This window comes from Motacilla alba, chromosome 5, assembly GCF_015832195.1.
Source record: "Motacilla alba alba isolate MOTALB_02 chromosome 5, Motacilla_alba_V1.0_pri, whole genome shotgun sequence".
NCBI lineage: Eukaryota > Metazoa > Chordata > Aves > Passeriformes > Motacillidae > Motacilla > Motacilla alba.
In genome coordinates, this window is record NC_052020.1 from 47724550 (window position 1) to 47748884 (window position 24335).

Genomic DNA, 24335 nt, shown 5'->3' on the forward strand with positions numbered 1-24335 from the left:
GAGAGCAGAGCAATATAGCATCTCATTCCAGCCTCATTAGCAGGGTTTTGCTGCTGCTTGTATGTCACCAGCATGCCTGACAAAAATCATACCTGCACCATTGAGTCAGTCATCTAGCAGACAAAAAATATTTGGTCTGGATTTATTCCTCTTACCTCAGAGTATTTCCTGAGAAATGCACTGCTGCCTGAAAACTCCTGCTCTACCTAGGGATAAAGAGACCAGTGCCTTGGTGTCCCACAGTCTCAACACACAGACACCAGCAGCCATTCCACTTCATGCCACAGCTGTACCCAGCCCGAGGATCCTCTATTCTACAGCAGTTGGCACAGATGCGTAGGTAGCAAGGCAAGCATAAATTAATTATGTAAATTAATATTCTCAGCCTCCAGCTACTTTCAGTTCAGGCAGTTTCCTGAGCCTGATAGGGCTTGTTCATCTGTTTAACATTCTTCTGGAAGAACAGTCTTCTATCTGGAAGAATCTTTCTTCCAGATACTTGTCCAGTTTCCCCTTAAACCTATACAAACTACACAGAGTCCTCAATGTTCTTCAGCAAGGAGTTCCAGCTGGCATGAAGAGCACATCCTTCGTGTTAGCTTTGAACCTGGCTCCTGGTTCATTCTACAACAAGAGATGGAGAGTCAACCATCATCTGTGCTCTCAGAAAAATTCATGATGATGTGAAACCCTAAATTAAATGCCTATGCAGGATGAATCCAGGCCTACCTCCACAGTGGGAAGGTCACAACATACTGGGCTTAAACTACAGCAATAAGGACACAGGAAGAACTTCTTAACAGGAAGAACAGCTAGGCCTTAGAAAGGATCACCTACACAGGTAAGGATTCTAACACTTTGCTATTCCTCTGGAAATAACTAGAGCAGCCAGGAAGGCTGAAACAACAGCCTGCCATACATTCCTTTCATCCTGGAGAGGAGTATGCCTGGACAGGAGCATTAAGCACCACCACTTGTTTTGGTGAAGCAGCTGCCTTATCAGGGGCATTATGCCTCTGAGTTTCTGCCCCTAGAGATCCCACTGGGTACTTCCTCAGCTGTTAGGCAGGTTATTGACAACAAGAGATCAGTTCCAGGGGGATCACAGGCTGCTCTCTCAAATCAAAGGAAATTGTTTTTTTTACCTCAGTGTGAGATTGTTTGGAGCTGAGCTTCCCATCAGTTCTCAACTCAGAGCCATGAATGTCCCTCTCCAAGATAAACAACACATTGCAAATCACAGCTGGCCTTCTCAAGCAGGAAATGATTTAGGGGAGTTGGATACTACTGTCACCACAGAATTGAGCATCCAACACGCTCCTGAGCAAAGCACAATCCCATAAACTATATCAGGAACTAAGATCAGCCTCTGTTGATTAGAGGTTACGTGGCCTCTGCAAAAGGACAGCGAGACCCTGAGTTCAGAGCTGTATTTTCCTAAAAGCAAACACTGCCCAGGGTAGGCAACCAGCAGTGAGGAATCAGTAAGGGGGGGGCTGGGACCCCATTGATCCCTGTGCTTACCATTCCCCTTTGCATAAAGAGCTATCAGAATGAACCAGAATGCTGAAGAGAGGTTAACTGCAGCCACACAAGCAATTTTAGCTCTGACATTTTCCATCTTCAGACTGCTTGACTTTGCAACCCTAATGTTTCTTTCAATTCTGAAATGCATAAGCATATGCATGTAAATAGGTAAGTATATAGGCAAATTAAAGACTGTTTTCTTCCTTAGGGTAGATTCTGGGGTACCTCACCATGGTTGGGGGATAATCTAGAATCTTCCAGGGAGGCTTCATTTAAAAGAAACATAAAACAAGCCAGCATTTTGTATCTGAGGTTTCAGCAGCCACATATGGTGGGTATTTCAGAATTTCTGCTGCAAAGTCACTTAGAACTAAGCTCTGTGCCATATGCTACTGTGACACAAATGGATTTATAAAGGTTAGCTTCTGTGTGGATATACAGCATGACATGTTTCCAGGAGGAGCATATCATAGGACAAGAGCTACAGCCTGATCTGTTAAAGTAGCACTGATTTCTAGAATTCTCCAGACCTAAGCCAGCAGAAAAAGACCTTAGTCTTCTATCTTCAGGAAGGCAGGCAAGTAAAACAACTTCTCCCAATTCCCAACTTCCACTCATCCTTGCAAGTTGAAATAAACTAATTAAAATAAGCATAGAAAGAATAAAAACTGAAAGAAAGTCATAATGTTCTGGAACTTGTAGAAGTTACTGACATCAGAATCTGGTTTATCATGTCAACAATGTATGTTTCCAGCTGCTTTGCTGGAAACTTCTCTCAAGTGACTTCTCTCAAGTCAAGATCAAACTTTTCTTAAACTTCAGAGGTCACTATACATAATTTAATCATATTTGCATTTTATTTAAATACTTCAAAAATGTGATGGCTTACTTTTAAATAAATAATAGGTATAAAAATTAGAGGTTATGATCAGAAATGTTTTTCTTACAGTGCCTTTTATAGCTGTGTTAAAAACTTTTTTTCAGGTATACATTGAAAATTACATTCTGCTATTGCTCAAAAAAATTTCTCTCTCTTTACCTTTCAGATAGGACATAAAATTATATCTGCTGAGAAAATCATTCTAAGCTATCTCCTTGGTTAAAATCTGCACATACTGCAGCTAAAGGACACATCTCTTCACATAAACAAGGAGCACAAACCACCTGCCTAAGGAATACCACACAAGCATGAAAAGAAAGTAAGAACCAGGTGTCCTGGGGAGCAGGATGGCTCTCCTCCTTGCACCAGCAATGCTGCAGGCAGAGAGCCCAGGCAAGGCACAGCTGTGGCAGCACCAGATAAACAACAAACAAAGTGCCCCAGATACCTAACATTTGGGGACACTCTAATGTAAATTGGAAAATGACTTGAAACCTACAGAAATAAGAGCACACAGGGCAGGGAGTCTCCGAGGTGCAGTAATGTAAAAGGAAGCTTGTGAGCCTGCTGGAAAAGAAAGGGGATGCTGCTACCTGGTTCAGCATACTTAACAGGGGGTCTGAGTTAGGAATGGGCAGTCAGGAGGTGGGGTTTTTTAGGGTTTTTTTGACTAAGTTTCCTTTCTGAGCAGACATCCTTGTAGGGAGCAAATAAGTCTATCGGCTAATTTTAAATGCGAAGATGCCATTCATCCTGTGTTTGGGTCATGGTATCATTCCCAAAACAGGTAAGCACAGGCTTATAGGCAGAGTGATGAAAAAAAAATAATGCAGAGATATTAAAAGATACTTTTTAATAAGCGTTTTTCATTTTACTAAGACTGTAATTGTGCAGAAGATTTCAAGTGGGTAACACCTAGCAGGACCTGAGGAAAAACTTTCAGTAGAGAGGCACCACTACCACAGGCACTACCACTGAATGCTGTGCTTTTCTGCCATGAGGAACTCCCATCATATCTGCACTTGGGCAGAGCAGACCACAGTACTGTTTTCTTCCTGGCAAGCTGTGGCAGCTCTTGGTTTCAGTTTCCTGAATGACTGCATTAATTTGATTGACTCCAGATCAATGGTGTCTCTAAATAAGATTAAATTACATGTTCCTTCTGTCTGTATGTTACAGGAGATTACTCTTAGCAGAATCTCAAAGGAAGCAATTAGCTGACCACTGATGTAATGAATTCTAATTATTTTGTTTGTACAAACAATAAAGCCAGATCGTTTGTTTAGCAAGGAAGTAATTACTCTGAGAACTTGAGAAAATAAATCAAACAGTGCTACCTAGACCTGTAAATAATGAGCCTTTGACTTCCTATTTATGCTAAGAATGCTCGTGGAATATTTTCAGGTAGCTGGGAGCCAACCTTTGAAAGTAATATTTATCATAGTTATTATTGAGCACTTGCTTGATTATGTTCTTGAGTGTGCTAGGTACCCTGCAGAAATATCCATCTACATTGGCTGTCACTGGCACCTGCTAAAAATTCACTGCAGCCCGTGCAATTTCCTGCAACTGCTTTTTGTTAATCAACAAGAAGTCACTCACATCACAACCATTAGGCTGTTCTGCTCCTAAGGGCACTGATGGCAGGGGCATGTCCTCGGCAATGGATGAATGATTAGGAAAAAAAAGCACATTACTATACATGGAGCAGGCTCTATTCTGCCCTACATTTGGCCATGTAGGCTAGAAATGGAATAAAATCAGAATGCAGTCAAATGAGAATGGTTGCAGCTGGGTCTTCCCCTTCTCCATGTTGATCTGCTGCTGCTGCAAAATATTCACAGCTCCAAGAGGAGAGACAAGCAGAGTCACTGGGGACCTTGTGCTGCAAAAAGCAGAGAGCACTCCAGACATACCTCAACTTCTGCCACTTCTGCTGATTTTGACTCAAGAGCATGAGGGAGCTGACAAATTAGAGACAACCTGATCCTATTTTATGCAAACTCACTGGTTATTGCAAGCACAGTGATGCAGCCATCTGCACTTCCTGCAGATACCAACTCCTGAGATCAGCCATTCTCTTCAAGGCAGTTGGCTTCCTTTACCATAGCTTTGAAAAATATTCATGCATACAAAAATATTTTGCTTAGTCTTTTGTTTCTAGCCACATTTTAAGTGTTAAATCTGAATTTAAAGTAAACAGCATGGCCTAGAATTCTGCAGTTGGCCTGGTTTTCCTCTTTTCTTAGGCCCAACAGTGATACACCCAAAAGGGATCAACATTATTTTCTGGGTCTCTTAAGTGGTGCTCAAAAATCTTATGGCAATACTGTCTCACATCCTGATAAAGCCTGAATGAAAAAAAAAAAAAAAAAAAAGACACTTTTGCTTCCAGCACTTGGATTCTTGTTGTAGTGTTACTGTTTAAACAGAGAATAAAAGCCCTGAGGTCAGCGAAATCTCACTGAAGTGAACAGGGTATAAATTACAGCAACATCTGTACTGGCTGAAGGGAAACTGCACTAACAAGTGATTTGCAATGGGAGCCATTTCCCTCATGCTTATGAGGTATTTCAGTTCTTCAGTCCTTTCCACCCTGAGCTGTTTCTCTTTGTGTTCAGTAGCTATTAAAAACTCACAGAGTGGGGTAGGCCTAATTGACAAATGTTTGCTGCCTGCCATTATGCTAAGCCAGTTATCTTTGAAAGTTAACTGAAGGCTTTAGTCTAATTTGGAGAATTTAAGGGTGAATAAATACCATGTACCCCAAGGCAGGTGAGGCAGATAAATTAAAAATGGCATCTAACTGTCCTGGAGACATGCTTATGCCTAAAGCTTTTGTTTTGTTTTTCTCTACAAACAACTTGACCCAACCAAACAACATGAAATCAGAGAATTCCCTGGTCAGTCTTCTGGAATATTCCTGTGAGCCTCTTCTAGGGAAAAGAAGCACTACTGAATGTTTGGCTGCCTCTACACCAAGTATTAAAATGTCATACTGTTTTTCCAGCCTGAAGAATTCTGGTGACCTTACTGGCTAAAACAATTAATGCTGAGCCAGACAGGCAAGAACAGAAAGTCTTTGGGGGTCTCTAGCAAGGCTGAACTGCAGCCAAAACTATTGAGGAAGGTGTGAGAACTGCCTTAAAACTGGTCAGTACTTTGCTGGGTAAAAATATTGGAGCTGCTACTCCACATTTGAGAATAAGAGGAATATCTCATTAGAATGAGGAAAGTCTTGATTTCTGGCCATGCTTGAAGCACACTGTACTGCACCCTTTAAATATTGGTGTCTTCTACAGAGGCGTTGCACCAGGAGAAATCGAGGGTTTGATTTACCTTAGAATGACTATGTGATTATGATCCTGCAACACATTACTCATCCAATCTCCTTTGTGTTGGGCAAACAAAGCATTATTCTATTCCTTCTAAACACAAATGGAAAGTGAGATGACAGTACAAAGCAGAATAGCTTCTATAAACAAAGCAAATTGTGACAGGAAAATTTGCTGACTTTATGAAAATGGGATCAGAAGTGCTGCTTGGTTTAATAAGAAACTGGCAGTATTTTGTTTTCTTTTAGCTTCTCCTTATCATCTCCTGTACTGCCTCTGTTTCTTATGTCATCACTTCAAAAAGAAAATCCATCATAGGAGGAATTCTACTGCTTAGAATAAGGATTTAGTCTAATAGCATTACACAAATCTCTTGACTTTCTCTGGCTTTCTGCATTAGAAAGAAGGTGGGCTGATTGATCCAAAGAATTTTTTTTCAGAAGTGTCTAAAGAATTAGAAGTCCCATTTTCAAAATTATTTTAGGCACTTAACCACTAAATCCTTTAGAGAGATATTCTGTCTCTTCCTTAGTCTCTTTGAAAAATGAATTAAATTCATAGAGCATGTAGATGTATAAAAACTGAGTTTCCCTCCTCACCCAGAAGATGGATATTTAGCTTCTAGAGATATAGTAAGCCTAGTTCAAGAGTAAAAACTCTGGAATATTTTTCCATTTAAAAATTTGGAGAGAATCAACAAATTCTTTAAGAGTGGCTCTTAATAAGCAAATTGATTTCAGGAATCTTGAAAAAAGTTTAAAACCATTTTCTGCAAAATGTCTGGTCAAACATTTTTTTTGCTTAATAATAAGAAACTGTCTTGCCTTTCTGAATCTGTCTGGTTCCTCCAAAGATCCAGCACTCTGTTTAAAAGAAAGAAAAAAAAAAAAAAAAGAAGCATGAAGTTAAGACCCCAGAGGAGCCTGTAAATGAGTATTCACCACACAGGGGATGTTTCTTTCATATTCATGGTCACCTGGACAGAGTGAACCAGCAGGAGATTTTTTTAATGGGCTTTTTAACAACATTAGGCAGAAAGATGACATGTTTTTAGGTTCTTGACTACATGAACCAGAGGAGCAGTTCTCCCAGCAATAGCTTTGACTTTACTGACACCTATTGACTATGTTAATGCTTACAGAAGGTTTTGGTTAACAAACCACGAGTCATTACAATCGATGGCAAACACAGAAATGTGCTCTTTATTAATAAAAGTCATGCTTACCTTCCATGCATTTTAAACGATTCATGTTCTGAAAAAGCTTTGGATTTCAAGAAAAGGTTTCTCAAGGCAGAAAATTTTAAAATGCCTCAAATTTTAGGTGTTCATGTTCAGATACCTTTGAAAGCACTCGTATACAAGAAAGTACCAAATGTAAACCTGTAAATTCTAAATCCTTTCATTATGGTATCTTGAAGCTGCTCAGATAATGTGAGCAGTTAAGCTAGAAAAATATAAATTAAAAATTATATATGTTTATGCTAGGAACACGGGAGTATCTTTGGCATGCCCTGGAGTATCTTATATATGATGATGAATTCTGCCATCCTTAGCATGTCTTATATACAACAACTCGGTAACTTCTTTAATAATTTGGTTTTTTGCATTAAAATGCTTCCTCTTTATTTCATTCCAAATCATTAACCTATAAGGACAGTTTCAAAAGGGACTAGGTCTTTCTGTGCAGTTACTTTCAATCAGTTCAGTCAGTGACTATTCTGTCTCACAGCAGGAGGTACAAATAGTGAACAGTGAATATATTCTTACTGCAGGAACTGTCAAAAAATAACTCTGTGGAGAATGTTGGGTGCAGAAAGGGCAAAAAATAGAAATCCATGTGCCCAGAACCAGGCACACACCCTAAGTATTCACACACACAAACACCTCTCAGATCCCAGCTGCATGCCTCTTTGCCATTTACTATTCTGGTTTGAAACTTCTATCTCAAGAAATGTCTTGAGCCCAGCGTACAAAGGGAAAAAGCTCACAACTCTTGTGTCTTAATTAAGCAGATTACACATGAATACTGCTGAAGTAAGACTAGCAATGTGAAGCAACCTGAAAGAGCAATGGCAGGGCCCAGCAGCTGTGGACTGTGTGCTGTCACTTACTGGTGAGCTCAGGGCCTCTCTCAGCCTGGATTTGTAGAGCATCCATCGGTAGCGCAGGTCCTCCAGGTCTTCAGAACCTCCCACTACAGGGTGAAGATGAAGGAGGTCCTCAAAGAGATGCTGGCCATGAGGCACACGAGACTGCAGCTCCTAAAGGCAAAGACAAGGCTCAGCAGCAATTCAGGATTCAGGAAGGCCCCACTTTTTAAATCAGCATTTGAAAAAACGTGATTTACACACACATTTATTTTTGCTGATGCTTTTTTGGCCTGAAATGATATGAAACTCACTTGCAGGACTCTTGGAGCCTTGGATATTCCTGTGTTTAGTTTCTAACAATCCAACAAATCTAACAAAGTGCCATGGCATTTAGCTGTACTCCACAGGAAGAATGAGACCAAATACTGATTTGACACTGATTTTAATCAGCTTTTTTTAATGAACACTTTTGGCATACCACACTAGAAATGTCCAGCCCAACAACTGAATGCCAGGTGCTCCTTTCCCTTCTACTCTGGTTCTGGCGGACCTTTCCTAGCAGAAAGGATGAAAATTGTCCTAAATTCCTGAGTTTCACCTACTCTAGAGTCTCATAAAGCACAGTGTTGTAGGAATGTGCCCCCTATGGACAGAGTGACAGAACTTTCCTCTGTTGCCCAAAAAGGAAAGAGCCCAGAATTTTCTCCCAGTGATCAGGTAGAAAAATCACTGATAAGACCTTGGGGACTTCACCTCAAGTTTGGGGACAGCTAATTGGCCATAAGCCAAAAGGTCCCACCTGGGCCATTTAGTAGAAAAAGACAGAACAAAGAAGCCAAATCGCTTTCGTAAGGTGTCTTACCAGGAGCACAAACCTGTTGCACCTGGGTCAGCTTTGTGTTTGTTATTTTGCCTTTTATTAAACCTTTTTTTATTCCTGACGCTGTCACATAAGCCTCCTGCTCCTTTTATGCCTCCCAATGAATGTTGAGCTATTCTGGGGTATAACGTTTGGGTGTTGAGAGCTTATCAGATCAGCTCAAAACCCTAGGCAAAAATGTTATACAGTGTATAATGTTTGAATTTTTTGTCTATTTGTTCTTGAGGATTTTTTTTTGTTTTTTTGGGGGGTGGTGGGTTTTTTGGTTGGTAGGTGGAGTGGTTCTGGGTTTTGTAGTTGTTGTTTGGATTTTTTTAATTCTGAAAGAATTCACATTTATTGCAGTGTTTTTCTCCATTCACCCCCTGAAAACTAACCTCAAGTTTGCTCTGGTGTGCCTTAATTTCCTCTGCAGAAGATGGAGTCCCAGCAAGAATTTTGGTCAGTTTGGTGTTTTCTCCTCGTAGCCACTCTTCAAAGTCATGTAGGAGCTTTAAGTGGCTGCTTGCACTTTGCCCTTCTCCCATCTTCTCCTAGGACACAGAACAACAGGAACAAAAAAGCCCTTACTGTTATGTCAGACATTTCCTCTGAGGGCCTGACTGTGAAATCTTATCCTCCAACTTTGTAACCCACAATATCAGATGAAGGCAATGAAACTGTTCTCGTGAAGCTGATGTGAAGGCAGACACAGAGTCCCCATCTCACCTGCTTATGGTTGGGATCAACATCAAAAAGATGGAAAGCAGGTCTAGACATCCATCTGCTGTCCACAAATGCTCTTTTCTTCTTCTTGTCAGCCACTGGTCTATTTAACTCCCACTTTTTGAGGAGGCTTGGAAACACAAAACCAGAGATATCAGTGCAGTGAACATCCACATTTTGAATGGAGCTATAGGAGACAGCTCTGGGGAAACAGCACAAATGTTGTTATCATTATATCATTATTAATACTAATAACACTATTACTGTTGAAGTTTTTCCCAACCAGAGTGTCTCACAGCTGCACCAGGACTCTAGTTCTAACATTTCCAAGTGTTTTGTTTTCTTTTATTTAGGGGACTAAAAATAATACCTTGGCAATATACCTTTCTTTCTGGTTACAGGAGGCTGTACAATCAAGCCTTCCTCAATTTTGTAATTTAATTTTTGTGCCTATTCTGACAGTGTGTATGAATACAATCATACATGCAGCACATCATTAAATATAAATACAGACTAGCAAATATGAGCAGCATTTCAACACTACACAGTGGAGGCAAAATAAATTAAATCTTCATTTCCCAGCTAAAGAGAAGATTTTTAGCTCTGCTTATACTTCTGCAAGTTTGCAAAAGGCACAAATCCCATTGTAGATACACCCTCCTTGGAGGCATCTCCAAGGAAGGTGAGACAGAGCAGCACAAGTCACCCAGTCTATGCCAAATTTCCTCTGACACAGACTGGCAGTACAAGAGTGAGACAGGTCATAAGACACTGCCTACTCCAACACGAGGTAAAGGAAGATTCACAGACACTGTGGTTCCCAGAGTCTTAAAAAGGTTTTCTTAAAAGTAATGATTTTCAGTTTACAAACAATCAAAATCCCATCTTGCTTCTAGCATTACGGTATGGCTGTTCACTTTCACAGCACAGAGCATGAAGCCTCAGGTGTCTCTGTTCTTACTGCAGTAAAAAGAACCCTGTTGAAGGGACATAAGGAAGACCTACATAAACACTTACCCAGTTGCCATCTCCTTCAGTGATTTCCATGATTCCTTCAGCTGATCCAGCTCTCCCTGGACATGGGCAGTCTCCTCTGGAGAAGAATTCTCCATGACCAACTGGCCATGAGCTTCCACAAGGTGCAGCTGGATCTCCTTATCTGGAAACTCGGCCAGCAATCTCTGAAATGCAAAGCCCTGACAATTACTCCTGGGTAAAATGGAGGCTATGTCAGATTGAAGGCCATGTTCAGTCCAGGACTATGCTGGTTTTGTTGGCACTAGCTAGAACATATCTAGAGGGAAAAAAAAATATGCTGTGAATGCTTTCAAAGCGCCAACATAGGTCAAAGAACTGATGGGAGGACTTTGAGGGTGCAAGATGTCGATGCACCTCCTTCTGTAGCCTTCCCATGAAAGATTTTGGTCACCCCTATGAAGGCAACAGCTGCCAGCTGAAGTATCCTGCTAGACTGAATTTAACATGCAAAGTACGGCTACACAGGAAAAAGCTGGCAGCTTTGGAACAGCTCAGTTCAACAAGTGGAAGGCCAGCTAAAATGGCAGGAATATTCAATATATTGATGAGTACACACAGGCAAGGTAGTACACACAAGCAGGTATCATTTAGAGAGATCACCCTGACAGGAACAGACCACCTATCCTTGGATAATAATTTATCCATCTCAACACTGCTTACTCATTTTCACTCCTCTTGTCTGTTACATGGCCCCACATCCCACAACACAGGGCAAAGCAGAGAGGCAACAGCAGCCAACAGTTATTGCAGGAGAAACACACATCATTACTCTTCTGAAACAACAAATCCAAAAATCTAGAAACCCCCACTCTTAATGTCTGAATGCTGCAAAGTGAATAATTAACATCTTAAACTAAGATGGTTTCTCACCTCCAGGTCTTCCAGCCTGCCCTCGGTGTTCTGCTCTCCATCAGCATCCTGGAAGGAGTCAATCTTCTCCCTGGTTACTGAGATCCACTGCTGGAGGTCAGACAGTTTGTCATTATATGCCCAGTGCTTCTGAACGTGGTCTTCACTCTGCTGTATCATCATCTACAAATGATAAAAACATGTCAACAACCAAAGACAGACCAAAAGCACTTTCTTTACTGGCTCTAACACTATGATGGGTACAGAATCTCATGGGGAAAAAGGAAAAAAGCAGCTATTACTGAGAGACTAAAAACCTATCCTTTTAGCATCAGTGGTGTGGAAAACACCTCCAAGCTCCTGCAGGCCTGAATTCAACCACACGGGGGGGTATTAAGAACTAGAATAGCTCCCTTCCTTCTCAACTGAAAGGGAATGGAGAATTTGGAGAAAACCTTGTCTGAGGTTTTTGTACCCCAGTCAATATCAAATACATCTTACACTCCCTGAATCAGAAATGACTGTACAGACTTGTTTGGCAAAAGTTCATTTCAGTAATAAATGGGATGATTGAAATTGAAACTAGAATTCCACAGTGCATGTTCAGGTAACACTTTAACACACGTAGTTTTATAGTGAACTGCATAGCTAAGGTAACTTCATGAGCTCTTCTTCTGAGAATATTCTGAGATTGCTCTGGAAGTCATTTTATAGGTATGTTTGCAAGCTACAAAGTGCCTCAGGACAAAGCAAGTATTTGTGCAATTGCAGCACATTTCTCTAATTAACTTTTAGGTTACAAAGCCATAAAAACCCCAAACACTTTGAAACAAAGCCCCTCTCCTGTAATCTGTGGAGTGCAAGCACCACCATGATAATTTGAGTTCTTTTGGTCAGGAATCTCAGGCCCACTCCAGAAACAGTTTATATAGACAAAATCCATGGGGATGGCATCCTGTCCCCAAGGGAAATCACATTAGAGATAATCAGAGAATCCTGGAAGAGTTATCAAAGTCTCAAAAATTCAGTGTTTTCTTTCCCTGAAATGAAAGTATCTGTCACTCAAAGCATGTAATGTCATATGCTCAAAGATGTTTTAAAATATTTTTAAATAGAGGCAACTGACAACTTTCCAGGCAACTGAAAACTTCCTTATGTTACCTCCAGTGATCTCTTCAGGGCCTGAGATTCAGAAGAAAGTTGGTTCATTTCATGCCTGTGTGTGGTATTTGACTGAACAAGCTTCTCTACCTCTTCCATGTGAATTGCAAGCTCTGCCAGGTCATCTTGGATCATCTGCAGAGGAAAAGACAGATTCCATATGTGTAATGTGCTAGGTATGGCATGGACTTTCAAAAACATACACCAAAGGTAGCTTCATTTGACAGTGTGAGGACAAAAAAACCCAGCAACAATCACTGTCATTAGAGAAAGTGAATTGCTTTGATGCCTAGAAGTAAATGTTTCTGAAAAAAATAGTTGGATGTCCTTTACATGTAACTGGGAACCAAGAAGGTAAGTTGCTGAGAAGTGCCATAGTATAACCAGCAAAGAGCTGTGGTGGTAACACCCCTGTGATCAGCAAGGATGAAGTGCCACAGCACAGGTGAACCCTCACAGCTCACCATGGCAGTCACATCCCCTCTCCCTTCTCCTCCTGCTCCTCTCTCCCCTCTCCCAGGTATGTAATCCCACTGTATGCCTTGAACAGGCTCTACTGCATGTTGGACCCTTTGCTGAACCACTTCAAAACACTAACCAAAAAATTATCATCTTTTCCCATTAATTTGTTTTTTCTTCTCTTGGACAGCTGAATCAGCCTTGGAGTAAATCCAGCATGTGTCACAGCTAAGTGTCAAGGTAAAGAGCAGAAAGAGGAGGATACAAAAGGAAGTGGAACAGTGGAAACTCTTTTGAGGAAGTTAACCTGAACCAATCTATCTTGTGCAGTTTCACTGCTAGGTAGGAAGTGTCAGGATACACCTTCTTTAGCAATTAAACTAGCCCAAGAAGGTGTACCACCAACAGCTTCCAGCTGCTTCCTCCTTCCCTCAAGCTCAGTTTGCCAGTGCTTCATCTGCATTGCTTTAATTTCATTCACTCATGCTATAAACTGAGCCAAATGAAATTATCTAACACATAATCGAGGGGAAAGGTACTGAATTCCCAATGCTAAGAAAATATGAACAAGCAGGAACCACAGTTAGCTGAGGATAACATGGTCAACAATACTGTAATTTACCTGGAGTCTCTGGAGTTGTGTCTTTTTACCCAAGAGGTCAGGCCGTGGTTCCTTCTCCAGATCTAATTTGGCTTTGATGGCAGATAATTTCTTCTGCAATGGTGCAAAACCAGCATCAAAGTTCTTATGTTGCAATATCAAATTCTAGATGGAGAAATAAGAAAACAGGTCCAGCATTTAACATATATACCTTGGCATTAGGTTTTGTCAATATCTGCTTCGTATTCAGGACAAACACTGAGCTACACTATGCAACCGACCACAACCACAAATTTATTTGAATATTTGATCAACCTAGGAAAATGGATTAGTACTAAATTTATATGTATAAAACTGGCTTAGTAAAGACTTCATCTTTGTCTTTATCACAGGCAAAGTCAGTATATGGGTTTTGTAGTTCACCTGGAGCTTGCTCTTGCTTTGCAGCAGACTTTTGTGTAGAATTTCTCTCTCCTTTGCAGCTTCAGCTACTTCTTGAAGGAAAGACTCTGTTTTTTCCTCACCAAGGACATTGTTTAGTGCATCTTTCTTTAGCTGTAATGTCATCAACTTCTCTTTGAACTGGGAGCTTTCAGCTAGAGCAGCCTGAAGGAGAAAAGTTCTTCCAGTGAGATCATACCAAAAACAAAAAAATCATATAACCATATTATTCTCACACAAGTCACACAACCAAAGCAGTACAACAAAGTCAGGTAAAACAGCATGCTGGGCCAACAGGGGGTAACAGAAGGTACCTGGACAGTGCCCAGTTAAAGGAAAAATATTCCTGATAATGTTAGAGGCACCAGGACTGCATCCATTTTGTGAACAGAAAGAGAGGTAAGCTGTACTATGGAAAGAGCTGTCTGTGCAGAGGAGAGGCCTAAACAACCAACAGAAAGGACAGCTTAAATGCTCATCCTGAGGATAAATTCCATCCCTGTTCACAGACACATTTATTCTGGAGATCACAGGGATGACAAAGTAACAAACACACCTTGCTGGGAACATGTACTAATTGTGCATTTTAATCCCACATCTATATCACCACATAATTCTTTAACAGAGTCCACAAATTTCCCATCCAGGGAGATCTGGGCTAATGCTAAACAATATTATCATCATTGTTAAAGATATCTAGCACTTTCTGCAGCCTACTCAGCTGACAACTCCAGTTAACCAAATGGAAGGCAGAAAATAAGACAATGTGCTACAGCTGGAGCCAAGTAAAGACCCCATCCCTACTGTGGGGTGAAGGTCCTACAGGACCTTCCAGCTGCTGATGCCTGGCAGCTGTATGCAGGCTTGGTCAAAGCCACATTTCTGAACTTAGCAACAGCTTTGCTACCTCAATGAGAGCCAGCTCTGGCTCTGGAGTCTCCAGGAGCATCTGGACCGATGGCTTCCACTGTTCAAAACTTTGCAGGGGATTTTGGATGAGTCTCCACAGCTGGGTTTCTGTATCAGCGCTCATTTTAGAAGTCTTGCTTCTAACACTGTAAGGATAAAGTAACAACCAAGAAAAGGATTATGAAGAAATCCAAGCCCAAACATTCTATTCTTCAAGGCATGAATTAACACACTGGGGTGTTAACCATACACGACACAAAAGCCTCAGTCTGTTTTACTGCCTGAGCCTACCAACAGCTGCTCTGTCAGTCAGAGACATCTGACAAAACTTTATTTAGATGTTGCAGGACACATTTGTCTTTTGTGCAACTGTGTATCAGGAGCTACTTTACTTTTCTAGTAGCCAGCAGTCTTCCCTTGTATGTGAACTTTCTTGGCTGCTGTCACCAGTGTGATTTAACAAATCATATTATCAGAGCAGTCTCACTGACTCATGGAGGAACAAGTCAAGAGGGTCTAGAATGTAACTGCAGTTGCCTATTTAAAACAAGGTTTTGTTTCTTAAAAAAATTATATTAAAAAGTCTTTGATAACCTTATGTTAACACAAAAAGCGAAAAATACATTTTTATTTTAGATACAATTATTTTAAATTTTGAAGAACCACTTGAATTTATATTAGTACATAGAGGTGATTCTGAGAAAAAAAAGCTTTGTATTTATGTGTATGTATCCACATACATACACAGCTCTATTATTGGGAAAAAATTTAAATCAGCAAACCTTCAATGAATCTCCAGGCTTCTCTTGAAAAGAACACAGCCCCAACACAGCCAAGTGACAAGGCCCAGCAGTGACACACCCCATGCAGCTGCCTCCTGTTTTTCTCAGCTTGCCTGATCTCCCAGTTTGCAGAATCCTGCCTGATATGGCAAAATGCAGCCCAAACTTTATGTTCATAGGGGAACAGTATCTTGCAAACTCACAAGACAAGCAGGTGAGAGCAATGCCAATCAGGATCAATACTGCCTTTCCATAAACACAGAAGCAACAATCTTACCTGTGTCACTGGGCCATGACAGGGCTAAACAAAGGCAAGTTTGCAGAGTTCAAAAGCTCCGCAAATAGAAAGCTCTGACTTTCCACCTCCTCTGCCATTTGCTCTGCTGCCCCTGCCAGGCTCAGTGGGAAGCTGCCAGACTTCCCAAAGAAGCCTTGGAGAGAAGCTGGCAAAGAAGCAGCTGCCATTTTCTACTCAGAGAAGTCCCTGCCTTTTTTTGCTCCTCTTTCAACTTTGTTTACTTGCTAGTTTTTAAACTGAAATCCTTTCCCACAATGACCTATAACCCTTCCAGCAGGACAGCATACTGTGCACAGAGGGAAATAAGCCGGGATACAGGAAAAGAACTGACCTTCTTTTTTCCCTTAAAAAATGATCCTTTCTTCTAGTTTGCAAAATTTGCTGCAGCTTCTTTACTTCCTGATTCCAGGCAGCCTGGAAACGGAAACACTGAAGTCTGGGAGAGGCTAAACTTTCAGAGTTTCCAACCCAAGGCAAGATGAAAACAGGAACATGCATATAAGCTGCCAGGAGAAGGGGAATAAACTCTGCCAAATAATTGCTAAGGCTGGTGAGTCACTGCAACACACTCAACAAGGGAGGGCCATAATTCTTCTGAACCGTTTACTACCACAGCTCCTGTCCTGATTTTCTAGTTGCTGGCATGAAAGGCAAGCAAAATACATAAATTATTATTATAAAATGCTAATTAGATCAAATTAGCTGCCAACAATCTAATTTTCTTCAAACCATACACAACATTAATGATGTAAGAGCATTGCTTGAAAATGACCAGGAGCCTCCAGCTCCTAGCAAATGGCTAAAATTACAGCTTGACTGAAACACGGAGGCAGATGTAATTATCAAAAGCTTTTTTTATTTCTACCCATCACCGACAATTGGATGGCATATCACTTATTTTCTTAGGCCCCTGACAATCCCTGAGAGAAGATTCCCCCCACCTGCCCACCATAATCAGACTTCCCAGTACCTTTGATATTGCTGTATTGCAGAGACAACACTCTCAGCGTGTGGCTGCACATCTTGGGAAAACCGTAGCAGTTCCTTAAGCTGAGCCTTCAGCCTCTCAATCTTTGACTCTTCTGCAGCCAGAGCTGCTCTTGTTGCCTTAATTATAAAAATAATGAACAGATCACACCTTATGTTGTGTCTGCCGTATCAAATAAGAAGTAAGGCTGTGTCTCAGAGTATGTACAAATCCCCTTTCAGTGTTTTTTCCTGGTTATGAGGAATATGGTCTTTGCTAAGACAGAAAACATTCTCAGCAACAGTTTTTTTCCAGCAGGCTCTCTCCTCCCTTCACACTGCCCAGCCTCTGCATCTGATCTGCAGGGTTCACTGTTTGAACAGAGTGAATCCCAATCAGGCCTGGTTTCAGTTCACTGATTATAACATGAGCTGCATTTTTGGAGCAGTCTTAAAAGCATCTGTTTGCCTGAATAGATCTTTCTCAGAGACTCACATAGAGAGAATGTTAATTCTAGGGTGACTCAGGGAAACAAGAACAACTAAAACCCATGCAAATGCAGCTGGATTGAATCAGTCTAAATTTTTTTGATCCTTTTTGCATATACTTTTCCCAGTTAGTCCTGCATAGCTCTAGATATACAAACTGCAGTGAAAGGCATTTTGAGAACAGATAATAAATGCAAAACCAGCCCTCAAGATAAAACGAGCAGTAAAAATTCTTATCTACTTAATGTGCGATGGTTTTTTTGCACTCATTTTTGCAGCAGATTGGTTTTGGTGTAAATACTGGATTGTTACAATCTTGGGACTTCTTAGTACTGATTATGTGTCTGCTAGTAAAAGAAGAGAGGTACCTATCTTACAGAGATGATGGACATGACATAGCAAAGCTCTTACCAAATACCTCAGAAATATGTGTACTTGTGTCTGTGAATGCACTTGTGTCTGTGTGTGTGTGTATATGGGTATATATATATATATATATATATATATATATATATTCAGTGAGGTATTAATTTCCTGCTTCTTTTTAAGTGAAGCAAATTGTGTTGCTTGCCCTGTATTCTCTTTTTGCATAGGATCCCTTTGAACTCTAGGCACAAACTGCAGCCCATCCTCCAACCCTGCTCCTTCTGTGCAGTGTGAGATGAAGGCTGAGGCAGTTGACCCCATTGTTGGCAGTCACATTTTCCTCAGTGTGTTTCACACACACTCATACTCCTTCCTTATCATCTCTAACCAATGGGACAGGCATCTGTTGGATGTGACTATGCATGTTCAGTCGATGGCTGCACTTGATCCTCCCCACAAAGGATAGATACTTACATTGCATTTTTTCCACAGAGTTACAAACTCATCTTCAGTCTTTTCCCCTTCCCCAGGGTCCAGGTCATTTTCCAGTCTCTGCAGATCTTTCCTCAGCTGCTGGATGTCTGCTTCTAATTGTCTGGCTTGGGACTCATAGGCACTTTGAGACTGTTGGATCTTGAGCAATCTCTCCTCCTCCTCACTACTCAGCAGTTTCAACTTCTCCAAGGCTTTTCTTAGCTCTTCAAGTTCATCCTTCAGTCTTGCAGATCCAAGTGGAGAGGTATTCTGAATCACCTCTGAACACTGATTTTCAAGGTGCTTCCATTTTTTTCCACCGCTCCTAATGTCTTTGGCAATTTCCTGCAAAAATAATGCAAATAAAGATAATCTGCAGGAATGGGAAGCTGGGGAAAAAGCTGAAATCAGTAGGAAAAAAAGACCACCTCTCCTCGTTATACGTATTTTGGTTTTCACTCCTTATTTCAAAATATGTCTTTTTTCAAATGACCAGAAGCCAGGGTTAGTCATCTGACTGCCTTCTGAGTAATACTAATTGTTATTGATTCTGATAATATTGGTTTTTATTAACGCTTATCACCTGAGATCCCTGACAAAGAGAACAGGAGCTGCAGGCACTAGACATATATTAACAGTTGGATCTCAGAGATTTTAAGCGAAACATTAAAAGCATTGGTACCTAAATAAAGGATATTGTTCTCAAAACTGGTATTTTCATCACCAGCTCTAAACTCTGAAAAACTGTGAACTTTCAGGGTCTATTTGGATCATGTTTACCAAATCTGATTTATTTAAACAAGATTCTCTAAGAATCACATAACTGTTGGAGCTCAGGCTTTAAGAAAAACAAACCAGACCAGTTTGTGACTCATACTGGAAGAACCATACATACAAACAGTTTCAGGACCTCATACGACTCATCTGCCCTAGTCCATGCTAAAATCACCATCTATTTTGTATGTGTAATTCTTTTCTCAAGGATACCCTTGTATAGTTTGAGCAACACATATGGGCATGAAAAACACACAATCCTAGCCCCTTGTTAGAGCCATATTGTTCAAGGACCTTCAGTGCCTTTAGCTTGTCCTCTGCTGAAGATTTGGTTGCTCCTCCAATGCAGCAGTTTAATTTCTCTGTGACACCATTCAGCCACGATTGAAACTGGTTGACACTGGCGCTGTACTGCTCATGTTCCTTGGTTATCGTTTCAAGCAGTTTCACTCTGTTCTGTAACAAGAGACATCAGAAGTGGTGAGGACTGTGTTTATCTGGCTCTTTTTCCTCTACATTGTAACCCAGAATTTATAAACAAGACTCTCTTTTCACGAGCCCTGATAACATTTGGCTGCCACAGGAATTCAAAGTTTACCTCGAGAAACAGAACACAAAAGTACACAAAGGCTTGCTCCTGTCTGGATTTTGCTGCGGACTCTCAATGTCTAAGTCTCCAAGAACACAAACTGCAAGGCCCTGTCAGCTGAATTTCTGGCTTTCCAAAACGTCCTACTCTCTCATTAGAAAAAGAAAAGAGATAGAAGTTTGTTTCTGGTTTTCACTTTGAGAGACAAGCAGTTACATTCCTCTTGTGGGTTAAAAATAAAAATGAACACATCTTCCTTATCTCTCAAAATGAAAATAAAAGAATGCAGTAGATGCATGAAAATTGTTTTAGTTTTCATTATTTAAACAGACTGCATTGAAAATGACCAATTCAATTGTGTAGTCCAGGCACTTTTGTAGTTAGCAGGTCACAAACTATTCTGTGGTGGTATCACAGACTCTGGAAGCAAATTCAAGCCAACGGAAAGCAGGCTTCATTTTTCAAGTTACTGCCTGTGCACCCTATAACCAACAATCCCTGAATTTACAAGGGCCTGCACATCACGAGCTGCTGCCTGCTGACCCAGTCTGGCACTCCTCACAAGTCAGAGTCACATTTGCTCAGACTGTCCTTGTTTGCCAGCCCAAGTTCAGGCCTTTTTGATTTTGACACAAATCACCTGCTCTGTTGTTTCACTAGTATAATATTCAACCTAAGCATTATCTTCTGCAAAATCAGACTGATTTTTTCCTGCCCTTCTCCAGCTGGCATAGAGAGCAACTGAGGTACACTGTGGTTACATTAAATTTTTTTTTTAAAAAAATCATTCCTTGTGCAATCCATTTAGTGTTTGCAGCACGCTTGAAAGCACCCTTTGCTCTCACAGACAATGGGCCAAGTTTCATTTTGTGTAATACAGGACACAGCACTGGCCTCTGAGCAGCTGCCCTCCAGGGCAAGTAGAGTGACAGCTGCAATGGTGGGTGGAGCTCAAAAGTCCCCTTTGCATCCCCCTTGTCCCTTGAGGCTCCGGAGAGGTCCCCACACCTGCCAACCTGCCTGAGGTGGCAGTGAGCCATCTCCATTCTATCAGCCTGCTCTCCAGCCAGGCCAACAGGGTCCCCTGTGTGCTGGGGGTGGCAGTCCCTCTGGGACTTTGCCCTTCACCTTTGGGACAGGGTATGCCCATGGTGCACTACAAAGCCACCACCCTGCATGTGGAACCCCACCAGCCTGTTTTTCACACTGCCACTTCAGTCTCTGCTGACTTCTGCAAATCCTGAGTGACTCCCCTCAAGTTAGCTGACTTGCTGTGGGACAAAAGAGGGACAGCCTAAGGGACAGTTGTTTCCCATGGAGGATGAAATGCCACCCATTTATTAGAGCATGACCTTTAACAGCACCAGCCACACACAGGTTTGGATGAAACCAAAGGGTAGAATTATGACTGCAGGCTTCTGTGGCCAATATGTGTCCAGCAGAATACCTCACTTGCTAGATCCCCATGTGTCAATTCTGAAACCTGCAGAGGCCAAACAGTTCATGCTTTGACCTCAAGTCAAGGATCTGAAGACAACCTCATAGCAGTAAAAGGGCCACACATCAAAGTGACCCAATTCAGGCTAAGCTTATTGACTCCAGGGAATTAGATTATTTTACTGGCAGAAGCTCCAAAAGGCATAAATCAGAATAACAAAGCAGAGATGTTATTAAGCTCAAAAATCTTAGACTGATATACAGGGGGGTTCAAAAGGAAGTCAAAACAACCTACCCTTGGCCAGGTAAAATAAAGGAATTAGCAGTTTGGGTGAACTGCTGCTCTGTGAGGTCAAGGAATAGGTGCCATGGATCTGGACAGACTGTGCTAGTTGTCAGACAAAAAGCTTGCAAAGAGGTGGCTGAGTCCTCCCCCCACAAGAGGTTAAGCAGGAAAACTTTCCAATGATGAAAAAGAAGGTATCACCTGCTCCTCTTAGGTTAGCTGTTAGGGGAGCAGTACAGTGTGAAATTCAACATCCACGTTCACTAGGCTGAAGTGAGGAGACATGAAGCAAGGACATGGCCCTGCAAAGAGCAAGAGCAGACAGGAAAGGAATGGGTTTGCCATTGGCTGCAGAGAAAGGGATGTGTCTGGGCCTGGGCTGTCTATGCCCAGCCCTGGGTACTCAAGGAAGGTGGACAGAGGCTTAGGAAGCCCTTTCCCCTAAGCTCCCTTCACAGTCAGAGAAGGCAAATAAGCATCCTCTGGAAGGCAATCTAGAGCACATAAAGGAAGTTCCTACTTTAAATCCCTCTGTAGTGTCTCAAGGAGAGTACAGAAAGCTCCTGTAGCCCTTCTTGGTGCTTTTAGTCTTACCCTTGGGGTACCTTTGCAAACTATTGTAAGTACCTAGGTTTCAGTTAACAGAGACAACATGGACTGAAATTAATCTGATGTGCTCAGAAGTATTTAATATATTTTCCTAAATATCAACTTCCCATATATCATAACTTTTCTTACCATCTTCAATCATCATTTATGCTGAAACATACAACCATTTACCTCTGCATAGTTTTAATTTCCTGGGCAAGGGAAAGCATTAGGGAATAGCTGCCACATCTAAAAATATTCCTAGCAATGTAATTAAAAGATATGCTTTTAAAATTTGGGAATGTTAAAGACACATGTTAGCACTAAGAAAAGAAAAACGTAACCTCCTACCACTTGCTCATACCAAAGCAGCAATATCACAGGCAAACCATTTAAGAAACACTGTCCAAAAGCCTGCCTTCTGATAGAGCTGGACAACTGCTCAGGGTCTAAAAATGCCCTTCAAACACCAGTGTAATCTACAAACACCAGCGAGCCTCCTGTGCTCAGGCATTCAGCTGGCATCTGCAAGTCACATTTAGTCTGGCCTCTCATCATGTGAGGGGCCAGAGCAATCCCCTTACAACTCCTGTGTCTCTTTCATTCATTCATTCATTCATTCATTCATTCATTCCTCCTGCCCATTGGAAGAGGTGGCAGGGTTTCCCTAACAAGTGTTATACTTTCCAACACAATTCCCAAGGTGCCTGTCACCTTGGCACTAGATAATAAACTCCTCATTTACTTCAGTTGCAAAATCCAAGGCTTTCCAACTCCCTTCTTTTTTCCATACCTCCTGAAAGAGGGATTTCTTAGCTGGATTCTCTCACTCCATCCTTCTATGAAATGTGGTATTTATAACCAATGCCAAAGAAAAGCTTTTTCTAGTGTCTCAGTTGGCTGGAAACATAAAGACATATTTTGTCTAACTAGTATGAGCCACTTCCTGATCTCATTTACACCAGCACATATCCAAGTCAGTTGGAGAAATCACACCATGTAAAATCAGCCTCAGAGAGGTCACATTCTGGCTTTGAGTATTCAAATTACTTGTCTAAAAGAACAGCTTTATTAAAATAACAAATGACTGTCTCCGGCTTCAAAACCAAAGACAACTTTGGTGAGGAGGGAGTGAATGATAATTTTAAATGGCAATCTAGATAGACAACACCTGAATTCCCAGGAACCTTTTCATTTGTATATCCAGATGCCTTGTAATCAAGGGACCTACCTTTAAAAATAAATAATCAGTGTTGAGGCCCAAGTCTGCTGGTGGCTTCTCTGTGGCAGCTGCAGCTACAGAATTCCCAAACATACTCTTGATTTTGGAGAGACATTAGCAGTAGTTGTATATTTATGGCTAGAAAAGTATCTGAACTACATGTTCACAAAAGATGCCACTAAGGGGTTTTTTTGTCCCTTTTGGGGCTTGGGGTATTTTACTTCAAAAGAGAAAATGTATCTATGAGGCAAGCAGGGCAGTGGAATGTTGCTGTTCTTCCAGTGTGATCTGAAGTTAACTTTGTAAAACAGCATCCAGGGAGGGAAAGCATCCATCACTGTCAGGCTCCAGTTCTGGACTGGTGTGCAGGTGTGGGAATTAATAGAAGGCAGCATCATAACAGAGGCAGACAGCAGAACCAATGTGATGAAAATGATTTCTCTTTGCACCAGGTAATTCCAGCCTATGAAGTTCTGGAAGCCACTATGAGCAAAAACTAGGTTTTAATTTCTAGGTTAGGTACAGATGCATCTATATATATCTTTAAAATATCCCTTTGAGTATTTATATTGATTTGATTAATAAGAAATTGAATTCTTCTGCCCATCCACAGATGTCTGCTCCTCAGCCATACCACATGGTCTAATCCTGTCTTTGTTTGAATTTTAGAAGTAAAACAAGCATTTTCTGAAGTCTCTAAGCAAAAATAGGGTGAACGGAAATGACTAATATTAAAAGATGAAGCAGGATGTCTTACACCAGCCTAACAACGTTCAAGCTGGAAGATTAGTATCGGGCAAGAATTAGTATCTGTGGGCATGGAAACCTTTCAGATAGTGGAAGTGCCACTGAGCAAAGTGTTGGCCAGAGCTGACTCCCTCCTCTGTGTTTCCCAGTTCTGCAGGCAGGGAGGGCAGCTCTGGGTCTCAACTAACCCTACTTCCTCCAGCAAGGCTGTGTCCATGTAATATTCCCTGGCTCCTGGCATGGGTACTCTGCATCTGGTTATACATGAACCACTAATGTGCTGAAAAATGAGGAACAATTCAAACTTTATACAGAGATGACCTAAAGCAATATTCACTACGTCACAGCAAGCAGCCTGCAGTTACTTTACTGCAACACATTATAAAGCACCATGTAAGAGCATCCCAATTAACATCACCTCAGGACAACAGCTCATCTTGG

General features: G+C 41.3%; 1 protein-coding gene across 5 annotated transcripts in view; it reads right to left on the bottom strand.

Moving 5' to 3' along the window:
* SYNE3 (spectrin repeat containing nuclear envelope family member 3) overlaps positions 1 to 24335 on the bottom strand; it is a 66641-nt gene that overhangs the window by 16728 nt on the left and 25578 nt on the right. For 4 of the 5 annotated variants that reach the window (XM_038137254.1, XM_038137252.1, XM_038137256.1 and 1 more), the window contains exons 5-17: positions 19320 to 19481; positions 18252 to 18596; positions 16927 to 17063; positions 14875 to 15022; positions 13950 to 14132; positions 13548 to 13691; positions 12467 to 12601; positions 11327 to 11488; positions 10436 to 10599; positions 9422 to 9548; positions 9091 to 9246; positions 7855 to 8004; positions 6567 to 6605 (exon numbers count right to left, since the gene is read on the bottom strand). In XM_038137254.1, the coding sequence (XP_037993182.1) occupies positions 6567 to 6605; positions 7855 to 8004; positions 9091 to 9246; positions 9422 to 9548; positions 10436 to 10599; positions 11327 to 11488; positions 12467 to 12601; positions 13548 to 13691; positions 13950 to 14132; positions 14875 to 15022; positions 16927 to 17063; positions 18252 to 18596; positions 19320 to 19481 (2052 nt within the window). The remainder of the gene's footprint in view (positions 1 to 6566; positions 6606 to 7854; positions 8005 to 9090; positions 9247 to 9421; positions 9549 to 10435; positions 10600 to 11326; positions 11489 to 12466; positions 12602 to 13547; positions 13692 to 13949; positions 14133 to 14874; positions 15023 to 16926; positions 17064 to 18251; positions 18597 to 19319; positions 19482 to 24335) is intronic. The other variant, XM_038137253.1, reaches the window with a different exon arrangement.